Source organism: Arachis hypogaea, chromosome 6, assembly GCF_003086295.3.
Source record: "Arachis hypogaea cultivar Tifrunner chromosome 6, arahy.Tifrunner.gnm2.J5K5, whole genome shotgun sequence".
NCBI lineage: Eukaryota > Viridiplantae > Streptophyta > Magnoliopsida > Fabales > Fabaceae > Arachis > Arachis hypogaea.
This window is the reverse complement of record NC_092041.1, coordinates 11,373,923-11,387,380: the sequence shown is the minus strand read 5'-3', so window position 1 is coordinate 11,387,380 and position 13,458 is coordinate 11,373,923. Positions and strand designations below refer to the sequence as shown.

The 13,458-nt window shown below is 24.6% G+C and overlaps 1 protein-coding gene across 1 annotated transcript; it reads right to left on the bottom strand.

Moving 5' to 3' along the window:
- Positions 1 to 1,129: 1,129 nt before the first annotated feature.
- On the bottom strand, positions 1,130 to 5,625 carry LOC112696011 (ABC transporter G family member 15). Its single transcript, XM_025748588.3, has 9 exons — positions 5,364 to 5,625; positions 3,709 to 3,788; positions 3,066 to 3,527; positions 2,856 to 2,978; positions 2,643 to 2,774; positions 2,284 to 2,562; positions 1,933 to 2,205; positions 1,749 to 1,856; positions 1,130 to 1,562 (listed from the first exon to the last, which is right to left on the bottom strand). Exons 1-9 carry the CDS (start codon positions 5,614 to 5,616, stop codon positions 1,200 to 1,202), a joined length of 2,073 nt encoding a protein of 690 aa, XP_025604373.1. The 5' UTR covers positions 5,617 to 5,625; the 3' UTR covers positions 1,130 to 1,199.
- Between the last annotated feature and the right edge of the window lie 7,833 nt (positions 5,626 to 13,458).

Sequence of the window (13,458 nt, the reverse complement as noted above, 5' to 3'; positions counted from 1 at the left end):
CATATATAGCTTCTTCTTGCAAAATATTTTTTAATTTTATTTTGTTTGATTGATTAAACTAAATTAATCAATTGTAAATAATCTATTATTATATTAATTATTTGATTTTAGATAGAATTAATAACATGTCATGTGTAACAATTTTTTTTCCAAGTCATTTAGCTTAACATAGTGAACCTAATTATATTAATATGCTAACGTTAATCTAAGTCATTAATAAATTTTGTTTTCCATAAAAATATTAATGTTTCAGGTTAACTTTAAAATTTTACTATTACTATATTAAACTTAATTTATCATTGTGATTTGATTTTTCAATTATGCGATACGATTAACATTCAAATGAATAAACGTGAATTTTTTTTCTTATAAATTACATTAAATACATGTTTTTAATTTGCTTATATATAATTTATGGTCTTATTTATTATTTAACACTTCTCGTATCTTTTATTTTTTTTAGATGATTCTTTTGTTTTTTTTTCAGTCTTTAGAATGCTCAAATAATATTGTGTTTATTTTTTCATCTATTTTTTTATATTTTATAATTTTTTTAGTTTCTAATATTATTCTTTAAGACTAAATTATTTTATTTTATTTTTTTCAATTATTTTTTGATATTTTGCTCCAACAAAGAAAAACTAAGATCCTTTAAAATAATAAAAGGATTCTATCTATATAAAGTTATTTGAAGTATTTTATTCAATTTTTTATATTAATTTTAATTTTTTATTCATTGTACTAAACTATATTTAGTACTTTTATTTTCTAGACTTTGTAGGTCCTTCGTTCCTTTCTACTAAAAGATAATAATAATATTTTTTTTATTTATATTTTACATTTTTAATTTTATTTTATATCTTTGTTTTTCTTCATACAATTTATAAAATATTTACTTTTATCCTACTATATATAAAATTTTCATTTCTTTTTGTCTAAATTAAATTTTGAACTAATTTTTTAGATGCTATTATGATTAAAATTTATTTATTTTTATTCTTCCTTCTTCATGATATTGACCTTATTTATATAGATAATTTAAAAATATTTAGTGATATAAAAAGAAAGTTTATGTTGTATAATCTAAATTTCTAGCAATAGAGTTAGATATAAATCTTTTAAACTTTTGAATATTGTAGTATTTCAATTTATTCATACTAGAGAGGCAACTTTTACATTAGAGACAAATAAGAAGTGAACTAGGATATTGTTGGAGGGGTAAATCCATGTTGAGATGAGAAAGGATATAGGGAATGGTGTCTCTTGGAAGAAATATGTTTGTGATTGAGATTGAGATTGAGATTGAGATTGAGTTTGAGGGAGGATCTTGTGAGTAAAATGGTGTGAAATAGTGATGAAGCTCTCTCCCTATGCTTAAGAACCAAGAAAAACATCAATCTGTATGATATTAACAAGCAAACCAAGGCTCCTATGTCCCACCATTTTGAATAATCTGTTCTTATTCCAAACATTTCTTCAAGTATCACTTCACCCTTTATCTTTCTGTCTCCTGGCATCATTCCTTCAAATTCAAGTCCAATCAGGTCATTCTTGTATTGCCCCTGCTCATCAGTTTCACAAACATATGTAGTTATGTATTAGCATCCTCTCAAACATTCTTATATAACTGTTCCTCAACTTGAATATCCTTGACTCTTGATTATGTTAAAACATTGTTTCTGTTATATATATAATCATTCATGTATCAGAAAGACTCCTGCATGAAGAGGAGTACTAGTACCTAGTACCTGTATTGACCACGCGATATAACTGATGTAGGACATGGGATAGCGCCAGAAGAATTTCGGAATGTCAATCATTCTTCGAAATGCATTTGATGGCATCATCATCAGTATCTATATACATATAAGTGCATAGTTTGAGTAACATAATTAACTAGATCATGAAAGAGATGAGAATTTGGTTGCTTACAGTTATAGCAGCTGATGTTCCAATAGCTAGGAGCTGGTTGGAAACAAGAGCAGCAACTAAAAGCATGGAGCCTTCTGTGACAGAAATGCTGCAGAAGAGGTTTATGCAAAAGTAGCAGTAATGAGAGAAACCAGGGTGAAAATTCACCATGTGGTAAAGTGTTGTTCCTGAAGTCAGGGAAATGAAAACAACAAAAGGAAGTGACGAGATGAAACTCGAAAGAACAAAAACTCCCTCTCCATAATGCCTTCCGAATCTTTCGCGCTCGAAGACCTGTTATTTGATCAGTTAACTCGCCGTTTGATGTAGGAAGATACAATTACAAATGTCTATTTGATTTGTGTTTTGTACCTTTAACTCCTCAAGGAAGAAGGGTAAGCCACCAATGCACAGAAAGATCATGAAGCCATAGATGAATCCATCAATCTTGCTTCTTGATAAGATTGCACTATTACTAGTTCCTACATTTAGATAAAGAAAACCAGCACACACTGATACTAACATGTAGAACAGAATCCTTAACCAATAGTAACCAATGTCTCTGGTCATGTTAAGGAATGATCTATGAGTCAATGTGCATAGCTGCTTCAGTGTTCTAGTATCATATGCCCTCTCTATTGAAGGTTCTTTCTGCAATCCGAAGAAATTTATTTAATTATTTCAAGAAAAAATAGAACCAATTTAGAAAGGACAAAAGAGTTATGGCTTACTCTTAGTTTGATTTCTCTGATCTTTTCCCTTGCATTTGCTAACTGCCTAGAATTCTTGAAACAGTTTATAAGTTTCCATTTAATCTCCTCTGTTGTCATATTCATTAGAGAATTCCATGATGATGGTGCTTCCTAAACACATAATGATAATACTAATAATGAATAGAAGAAAATATTGATACACAGATGAAATTCATGTGACTATTGACTAACATTATTGGCATTCTTGGACTGTATCAAAGTCAGAACACTATCGAATTCGGGGCTGACGCAACGAAGGAAGTGTTCAGGAGGGTTCTTTCTTGTTGGACAAGGAAACCCTGCATCTTCAAAGAACTGAAATGGAAGAACAGAATTTAGTTAAGTTTCTCAAATCAAATACTTGTTAAGTTGTAAGTAACTTAAGAGAACTTTATTTAGTACCTTAACAGCTTTAGTCCTTTCTCCAAAATACACAGTTTCGCCTCCTGCGAGGATCACCATGTCATCAAAGAGATTGAAAACTTCACTGCTAAGTTGGTGAATGGAGCAGATAACAATTCTGCCATCATGTGCAATGCTTCTGAGAGATGAAATGACAAAGAAAGCAGCAGCACTATCCAATCCACTAGTAGGTTCATCAAGCAAAAGTATATGAGGCTGAGTTAAGATCTCAATGCCAATGCTGAGTCTTCTCTTCTCTCCTTTACTAATTCCTCTTGAATGCCAATTCCCAAGCCTGCTCTCTGCACAATCTTGAAGACCCATTTCGTCGAGCGTCTTGGCTACAACCTTGTCAATCTCATCATTGGCCATGTTTGCAGCAAGTCTCAGATAAGCAGCATATGTGAGTGTTTCCCTCACAGTTAGTGTTCCTAAGAAATGGTCTTCTTGTGTTACATAAGACTGCAACAATTTACAATACAAACTCAATTTGGTTAAGTTTGAATCATAAGAAACTAATAATATGTATGTTCCTTGCATTGTAAGTAATAATATATAATAAACTAAATTAATAACACAATTGCACTGAAAGAACATTACTAAAACTGAGTTTGAAGATTCAGAATTGTAAATAGAAACTTACAAGATCTCTGGAGGATGTGGTTCTCTTAGTGCCATTCAATAGCACATTTCCAGTAATGCTGACATTGGTTGCAAGTCTTCCTGTTGTGTTTGAAAGTTAATTGGAAGCAAACAAACAATATTAATTTTCACTAAAATCATGAAAGAGATGTGGACTCAGAGAGCTTGTATAATGGAGCAAACTATTTTTACTGAAAACTCCACAAAGCATTTGAGAAACTGTATTGTACACCTATAAACTAAGAAAGTATAATATTGTCAAAATATAAGAGAAAATTTGTGTACACTTTGTGAAAAAAGGATAGAAAATGGACTAAGGAGGGAATGGTTTTATACTTTTATGAATATGGAGTTTGTATTTTAATATTGCTAATAGATCTCAAGAGATCAAAGATGTGTGATATATTCAAATTTTAGGTTTTATAGAGTTTAATTTTTAAGAATTTTAATTTTTATGAACTGACGTAAATAGGACGGTTATCCAGTAAAATTCATGAGTTAATATGATTTTGTAAGCAATAAATTTAAAAATTAATTGCTTTCATTGATGTAACAATTTACAATTAGAATGGGTCAAATCTTCAGCTCCGGTAGTTTACAACTTTACATAGATATTTATCTCTAAAATTACTCGTTTAAATTCTGAAATAAACGGGATGAGTTTAATCAATCTGAAAAAATTTACAGGTTAAACAGACTAATCCGCAAACTAAATGAGTGGCCAGTCACAAAAAAAAAAAAACTAAATGAGTGGCCTATTTATAATCTTTTGTATTTTCTAAAGATATTACTTTTTTCAATACTTTCCTTTTTTGGACTTGAAAACTTGATCCACCAACTAAAAATTAATTTGTTTAATATTTTTGTTATAAAATTGGCCTTTTTCTGTCATAAAATATTTTTGAGTCTAAAATTAAAAATTTTTATCCAAAAATAAATGAATGGGCTGAGATTTTGGAAAATTTTCCTTTTAATTTTGGCCAATAGTATAAATGAATGGATTAACCTACTATTTGACAACATTTGACTAATCTTTGACTTATCGTATTAAAAAATACAACAAAAAAATCTTTTGTATTGCGAATACATGAAAATTAAATTCTTAATAATATTTTAGTCGTTAGTCTTTAAAATTATTTATATACTCTTATAAAATTTAAAATATTAAGATCAAGTTGCTTAATTTTGATTTTTCTAATACGTATATCAATTATATTAGTAATTTTTCTTCAATTATTATTAAAAATGATCCGATTTAACAAAGTCGTATATATCAAAATTGTCTTTTTTTTTTAAGTGGGACAATAGATGATAAAATACACACAGAATACATGCAAGTTATGATCCATTTTTTGGCTTATGGACAGTTAGACACAAATAATGAAATAACGATAGGTAAACCCATGAAATGAGTAGATCCATTTTTATAGAAAGAAAAGCAAATCAAAGAAATAAGAAAAAACAAAACAAAGAGCAGCCATTTTATAATAAGATATGATGAAGTGTTTTGGTGTCCCAATTATGCTTAGAAAATTATGAGACAAAGTAAATCATACATTAATTATTGGATACTTGCACACATCAACAAATCAAATAATGATTATGTAAATTAAAGCATGAATTAAGACATTAATGATGCAATTAAAGTGAGCATACCAGCAAGAGCATCAAGGAAGGTGGATTTGCCAGCACCAGAAGGACCAATTAGAGCCATGATTCTGTTTGGTTCAGCATATCCACTTATTCCGTTCAACACTTTCTTCCTTCTTTCACTATTATTATTACTGCTCTTGCCGCTGTTAATAACCACTGTCAATTCTTCCCAAACCAAACACACTTCCCTCCTAATAACAACATTATTATTCTTATTCTTATTTTCATTCTCCATCACTTCTGCATGCAACTCCATTGCTGGGGAAGTAGTGTGTGTATGTAACAATCAAAGTGACATTTGTATAATCTATATAACTTAGCTATTGCATGCTTCATTATGGCACCGTATGGGCACGATTCTCATTGTTTGAAAAGTCAACCCGCCTTTTCAAAAATAAAAATAATAAAAATATTTAATAATAAAAAAAACTTTATTAAGGAGTCAATGAACTATTTATATAATGTGTACAATAACGTTTAATAATTAATAAATATTAAATAAAATAAATTTTGACTATTTTTTATTTTCTTGTCATTACTAATAAAATAAGAATTTAATTAATTAACATGTGCTTTTAAGATACGCACATGATAAACTTATTATTAATAATAAGTTTTAATTTTTTTATTTAATAAATATAAAATAAATATTTTAAAATTAAAAATTTTTTTGTATTTTTAACAATCTTTTTATTTATAATTTTATAAATAAACCTATAAAATAAATACAGTTAGTTTGGTTTGTGATACACTAAAGTCAAGGTAAAAAATAGAAATCACATTTTGCCAACTTCAAAAATTTTTAGTATAATGAGAGATTATTTTTTATGAACAATTTTAATTACTCCGACCTTAAAAGTATTAAAGGAAATAATCGAATATAATTAAAGTTATTATTCAATTAAAGCATCTAAACCAGTAGTAATTCACTGATATTATAAACCGATATATGAAATTTAAATTGAATGATGATATAAAATACAAAAGAAAATAAAAAATCTATATTCAAAAACAACATTTGTACCCAGACAACAATGCATAATGTATCATTATATATTTAATGAATTAAATAATGAGTGAGAAGGAACCAGTCTCTATGAAAACCATACATTGCAATTTATGATGGTATGAATGAAGTCCACGTGACCAAGTTCACACACAAAGCTATATGTGTCATGAGATTCTGAATTTTTCTGATTCATTCCAATCTATCACAGATCACAGATCACAGATAGATATACATTGATATGATGCATTATTTTCAAGTGGCTGTGTTTTTCCAAGTCCGGCAATATTAAAGTAATTGGAAAAAGGGTCTCTTTCATTTGATAAAGTGATATTTAAATATTTGTAGATATGGCAACCGCCACATGAGATAAGGAGTAGTACACTCGAGTTCCACTTTGGATATGTATGTAGGTATGGTTGCATTGTGTCACACAATCTCATAATATTCTTTTGCAGAGTTAGACCGTCAATGGAAAGAAATCATCATCATTACATACATTGCATTGCATTAATATTGCACCTCTCTCTTGTATTAAAGACTAGGGAAGCAGGGATTGCGAGCTATGTTATGAGTGTTAAAGCCACCGGTTTTTTTAGTCACTTCATTCATTTCTCTAATGTGAAGAAATTATTATTTTAATATTTAACAAAGAATCTTGTTAGGGAGTCAATGGAGTATTTGTATAATATGTACAATAAATTATTTATTTGGTCTAATATAAATTAAAAAATAAATATCTAAAATAAAATACTATTAATTTCTCAAACATAATATACCTATATTATTCAGAATAATCATCCGAATACTAAAGATAATAAATATTTGATATTCTACTGAATTGAACATTTTTTAATTTTTATTGTACATATTATATAAATACTCTATTAACTCTCTATACTTACTCTTTAACAAAATATTATTTACCCACTAAAAAGTACCTACTAAAATAATCACCATATAACTAAAATTAATTGGTAAAATAGCTTACTCATTTCCTTATATATTTGTGTATAAATTATATATTTTATATATTTGATTGACTAGTTATTAGATTAGATAAATCTACTTAATATACTAAAACTGGGTTTTCCCCCAACTACTAAATATGACGTGTCAATCTCTCATGCCTCCATTTTCCCTCCAAAACGAATAAATTTTTTTTCTATTCTGAATTATTTTATTGTAATTATATTATAATTAATACTAAATGAATAATATATAATTATACTAATTTAGCAACATATCTTCATTATAATTATATCAAATCAATATTTAATGCACTATTAAATTACTTATCAATTATCAATTTTAATAATTTTAATGATAATAATAATATCAATAATAGTAATAATAATAATAAAAAATCTTTGTTACCCGATTCACATATATCAAATAATTTTTCTAAATTATTTTATAAAAAATATCTTTAATATAATTATATTGTAATTAATATTTAATGAATAATATATAATTATACTAATTTAGAAACATATCTTCATTATAATTGTATCAAATCAAAATTTAATGCATTATTAAAAAATTACCTTAATAATAAGTAATTTACATATTTATTTTTGTTTTACTAAAGTCTATATATAGTGTTTTCCTGTGGTACATGAATCTAAATTTGAGAGTCAATTCATAATTTTATATTTAGTGGTTTTTTTACTACTTCATAGAATAAGAATGTATTCTTCGTTTTTTATTGAAGTTGATCCTTTTAAGGTACAATTTATAATTTTTTATAATATTTTTTATATACTCATTCTATTATATTATTCTTTTGATAATTTTTTATTTGTTTTTACTCTAAGTTATTCTTATCGTCTAATGTTCCACTTCGATTATCTTTTGCCACAATCATTTACAATGCATCACATCCATGAAATACCTCATCGAGTTGTCTTCATTGATTCGGGTTCCAACTACATGGATGTAAGCGTTCCAAGAAGAGGCAATAGTCTCTACTTTACCGAAGGATGGTTGGATCTACTCACCTATTATGACCAACCCAATGGAATGTGGTTAAAGTTATATTTCTTAGGAGGAGCTCGATTTTTGATTGAGGAATTGCATCCACGGAATTTTATAAGGCAAGTTCAAGTTCCATCTCATCCATGCTTTTTACGTCTGTCCGAAAATCTTCGAAGTGGAGCACATAATGAAATTGAATTTCCTCAGTTTCAGTTCAGTTTTGCTAAATTCGTGACAAATTCAAATATGCAATTTCAACGATTGGTAATATATTTAAATTTTTTTAGTTTAAGTTGTTCATTATTAGAATAATTTTTTAACATATTTTGATTTTTTTCAAAAATTACCAGCTTTCTTTTGCATGCACGCAATGTCATTGAGGGAAATAAGAGTTAGTTTGGTTTCCCGGTGTGACAATTCTATATCTTGCCGCATTACATGGATAGCGGATGATGAAGCTTATCTTACAAGAGGATGGTCTGATTTTGCACGAATTCTAAATATTAAAACTTACGATGTTATTTCAGTTGGTTGTCGTTACAAGAATGATTCTATTCTATACGTGACTAAGGACTATAATAGGTTCAATATTGTTTAGGTAATTTGGTTTTACTATTAGTATTTGATTAAATTATAATTATAGAATTTTGAATTATTGCCTCAATTTATATATTACGATGATTTTTTTGTGAATTTGCTATTTTTAAATAATTTAATAAAATGAAGTGTGTCAGATATTATTAAGTTTATTTTTATCCTTTATTTCTTTATTTGTATTTTCATTATATTTGACAAAAAATGAACCTACACATATATTAAATCGTTGACCTAAAGACAATTTATTTACCAATAAAAACTGATTTTATTTATAATTAGAATAAAATTTATTTGCCAATAATCGGCGGATAAAATTGAAATTACACCTGTGTCATATAATTATAATTGATTAATTGGTATAAAATGAAATTATACCCGTGTCATGAGTAATAATCTAAATAATTATATCTTAACAAAATATAATTTGAAATAATTTATAAACAATTATCTTAAAAAAATAATTATTTAATAATTGATTTAAAAATCAATGCAAAAAATAATTATTAATAATAGTATTATTAATTGGGTAAATAATATAATTTCAAATTATTACTTGAAATATAAATAATATATGGAAATCTATTGAGTAAATCAATGATTTTGCACCTTAATAATTTGACAATTATTACTCAATTAACCAGTTAATTGAATTAGTAATAACAATTTCCAATTTCAAATTTTGTATATTAAGTAGTTATTAAAAACTGGGTAATAACGATTTACACGGAAAAATCATTGATAAATTCAATTAACCATATAGAAGATAATATACTAACAGTTTTAGTATATTATTTATGGCAAGCGAAATTATTTCCTTAGATTTTCTATTAAAATTGAAATTAGTAATAGTTTAAAAAAAAGCTTATTAATAAAATTACTAATAGTCACAACACAGGATATATATTTTCTATATATTATTTAAAAAATATAATGAAACATGAATAATGAACGAGTATATTATTTCTTCGACTAGATAATTAATGCAAAATCGAGTACCCTTTTTTATTCGATTGAGGTCATATTCTGTTTGGTGAAAGTTTCAATCACTTTAATTAAATTCTGTATTTGTGCCTTAACTTATACAGGTAGTAATATATTACATATTATTTGGTATATCTAAGTAGTTATTTTCCATAGCGGAGATGTAAAAAATCATATTAAGGTTTATTGCCAAATAATTAGTGGATGAATAATAGTAGATTATATTATTTTGGGAAAGTATTTTCATTATAATTATATCAAATCAATATTTAATTATGATAAAATATGTTAATTATAATTATATCATAGAATTATAATAATTACGATATTTATGTTATATATTTTAATCATTTATGTACGTAAATAATTAAAAATCAAAATATAACTCGTGCCATGCAAGATTAAATAAGATATATAATAACATAGATGATTTGTTACTTATACTGATTAAATATAATAAATACATATTAATTTAGTTAAAAAAATCACTGTCTCCTATGTTTTTCTATTTATTTTTTTTAATTCATTAAATACAATCAATTATAATAAATTAATTATATCAACTAATTAATTCAATCAATTATTTTCTAATTTATTTTTTGAATTCAATAAATCAAATAAAATTAATTATACTAATTATTTGTATTGACTAATTGATTTGATTAATTCTTAAAAATATTCTTATTTAATTTATTTTATTTATTTAAATATAACTAATTAATTATTTAATTTTATTAGGATAAATATCAAATTCTATTTCTAATATAAAAATACAAAATTTTATTCATTCTATTTTTATTTTACCACTATAAAAGACGACCATATATGCTAGAAGAAAATATCATTCATTTACCAATTACTCTTTTATTGAGTAGCTTTTACAACAATTCTTTTTCTTCCTATGAGGCGCCATCACAAGAAGGCAACTATCATGAACATAAATCAGCACACACTCTTCAACTCCCGTGCTCATCATTTAGAGCAATATATGATATGTTATCTATTAAGCATTTATAGACCATGGTGTTATCATGTTTGCATAAATAAATAAAAAATCCATAATTAATCTTAAGTTATTTATCTATTTGTGTGGTATATTGTAGTGTAAAATTATTTTTAATTTGTGTTGTGCAATGATATTATGGTTTAATTTAAGCTTTTATTTTAGAATTGTGTTATGATTTTATCTCATCATTTTTTCTTAGATATTAAGTTGATGTATTTTTATTTATTATTATTGAAGCATATGTGATATAAAATTTGTAGAAAGAAAAAAAATTTACATTCAATTTATTTTATTGTAGTCTTCTATTCTTCTATTTTTACTTTTTTATTCATTTTATTTTCTTTTTAAATATCATATAATTTATTATAATTTATACCAATTAATTAATTATAATACATTATATCAGTTAGTTTAATTCATTAATTTATAATATACATGATAAAATAGATCATTTGTTACTTATACGTTTATTTTTCTAAAATCTAAATCTGAATAATTATATTTTCAGTTTTTTATGAACAAAATATTATTAATAATGAATAATAATTAACCATTCATACTTTTAATTAAAGTGTTTGGATGATTTTTATATTTATTAATATTAATTATTGATTATTTTTTCATAAATAAATTATATTATAATTTTATGTTAGTTCATAATTGATTAATGATTAATGTTTATAAAGCTATGTTACTCTAAATTTTATATTTTATAAATATTTTATTTAAATATAATTTTTTAACATAAAAATGTATTATTTTTAATAATATCATAATTTTATATTTTTTAATTATTCTAAATGAATATTTTATCAAATACTAATTAAAGCTATTCTTCCATTTGCTTTTGCTAATATATTTTCTAACTATTATATAAAATTAAAATCGTATTAATAAATTTAATATTAAAGTTAATTTGGCTTTTTATTATTTAGAGTGTTTTTCAATCAATAATTTTATACTCTTTACTTTTTTTTTAGTTTCATTTTGAATTTTAATTTAGTACTCAAAAGTTGTAAAATTCTATTGATACTGAAATAAAGTTACAAAAGAGTCCATAGGGTAGAATAAGTAAAATAATATGATACCCACATTGCAACATTCAAATGAAACAACTTAAGATCTAAAATGTTTATCTTTCTCTTTTTCGCTGTCTATTATATTATCTATCCTATCATCATATAAAAATCGAATTTTTACCTTTAATGATAGAATCAACGTAGCATGCTTCTGTATTATTTTATTTAACTCATTAAAGTTAATTTATTATGATGAATTAATTATATCAACTAATTAATTTGAATAGATATTTAAGTATCACACAATTTAAAATTATGTATATTAATTATTTGATTTAATTTTTATGATATATAAATTTAAGGAATAAATTAAAATAAGATAATTTATTACTTATTTAAATTGAATACAATAAATATAAATTAATTTAGTTAAAAATTTACTATTTTCTAATCTTCTATACATAAAAATGACAAAATAAAATTATAAAAATAATTTTTTTATCACTTTTGCTATTTTAATTTTATTTTCTTTGTTTTTTATGTATAATTTTATTTTATATTAACTTTGTTTATTTAATAATAAAATATACTCATATTAATTCTATCATATAATAATATATTTTTCTCTTATATTAATCAAATAATTTCAATAGTTATCAACTACATCTAATAGAATGACTGAGAAGTGAGAACTACGAGAAGTTAAACCCAGGTTCAAAATGCTGAAACAAAGAAAAGAAAACGGTGTATATATGATTAGAGAAAAATGTATAATAATGACAAAATATACTAAAATTGGATTTTTTCTCCAACTAATAAAAGTGAGGTGTTAATTTCTCATGAATTCATTTTTTCTCTAAAATGAAACCACTATTTTCTTTTCTAAATTTATTTTAAAAAATATATTTATTATAATTATATTACAATTAACATTTAACGAATAATGCATGATTATACTAATTTAGAGAAATATTTTTATTATAATTATATAAAATCAATATTTAATACATTATCAACTAATAAAAGTGAAGTGTCAATTCCTCATGAATTCATTTTTTCTCCAAAATGAAAGTACTATTCTCTCTTCTAAATTTATTTTAGAAAAATATCTTTATTATGATTATATTACAATATTACAATTAGCATTTAATGAATAATGCATAATTATAATAATTTAGAAAAATAAAATAAAGTCCAGTAATTTATCTTCCGACTGCACACATGTATAGAATAACTTTTAAGAATGATTCATGTATAGTAAATACGGTCGATGATTGTAAAACTATATACTAACATTGATATAATATTATTTTAGGTATATGATTTGCAGGCATCAAAGAAAAGTGTTGAGTTGTTTTTTAGTAGATTTAAATTATTCATTGTTTATTAGAGAATTTTGTGCATTAGAATTCTCTAATAATTTATTATTTATTTTGAGCTAATTTTGATATGTTCTTATTTGACAGTAAAATAACATATAAAAATTTGTTGGTGGGTCTAAGTATTATTAAG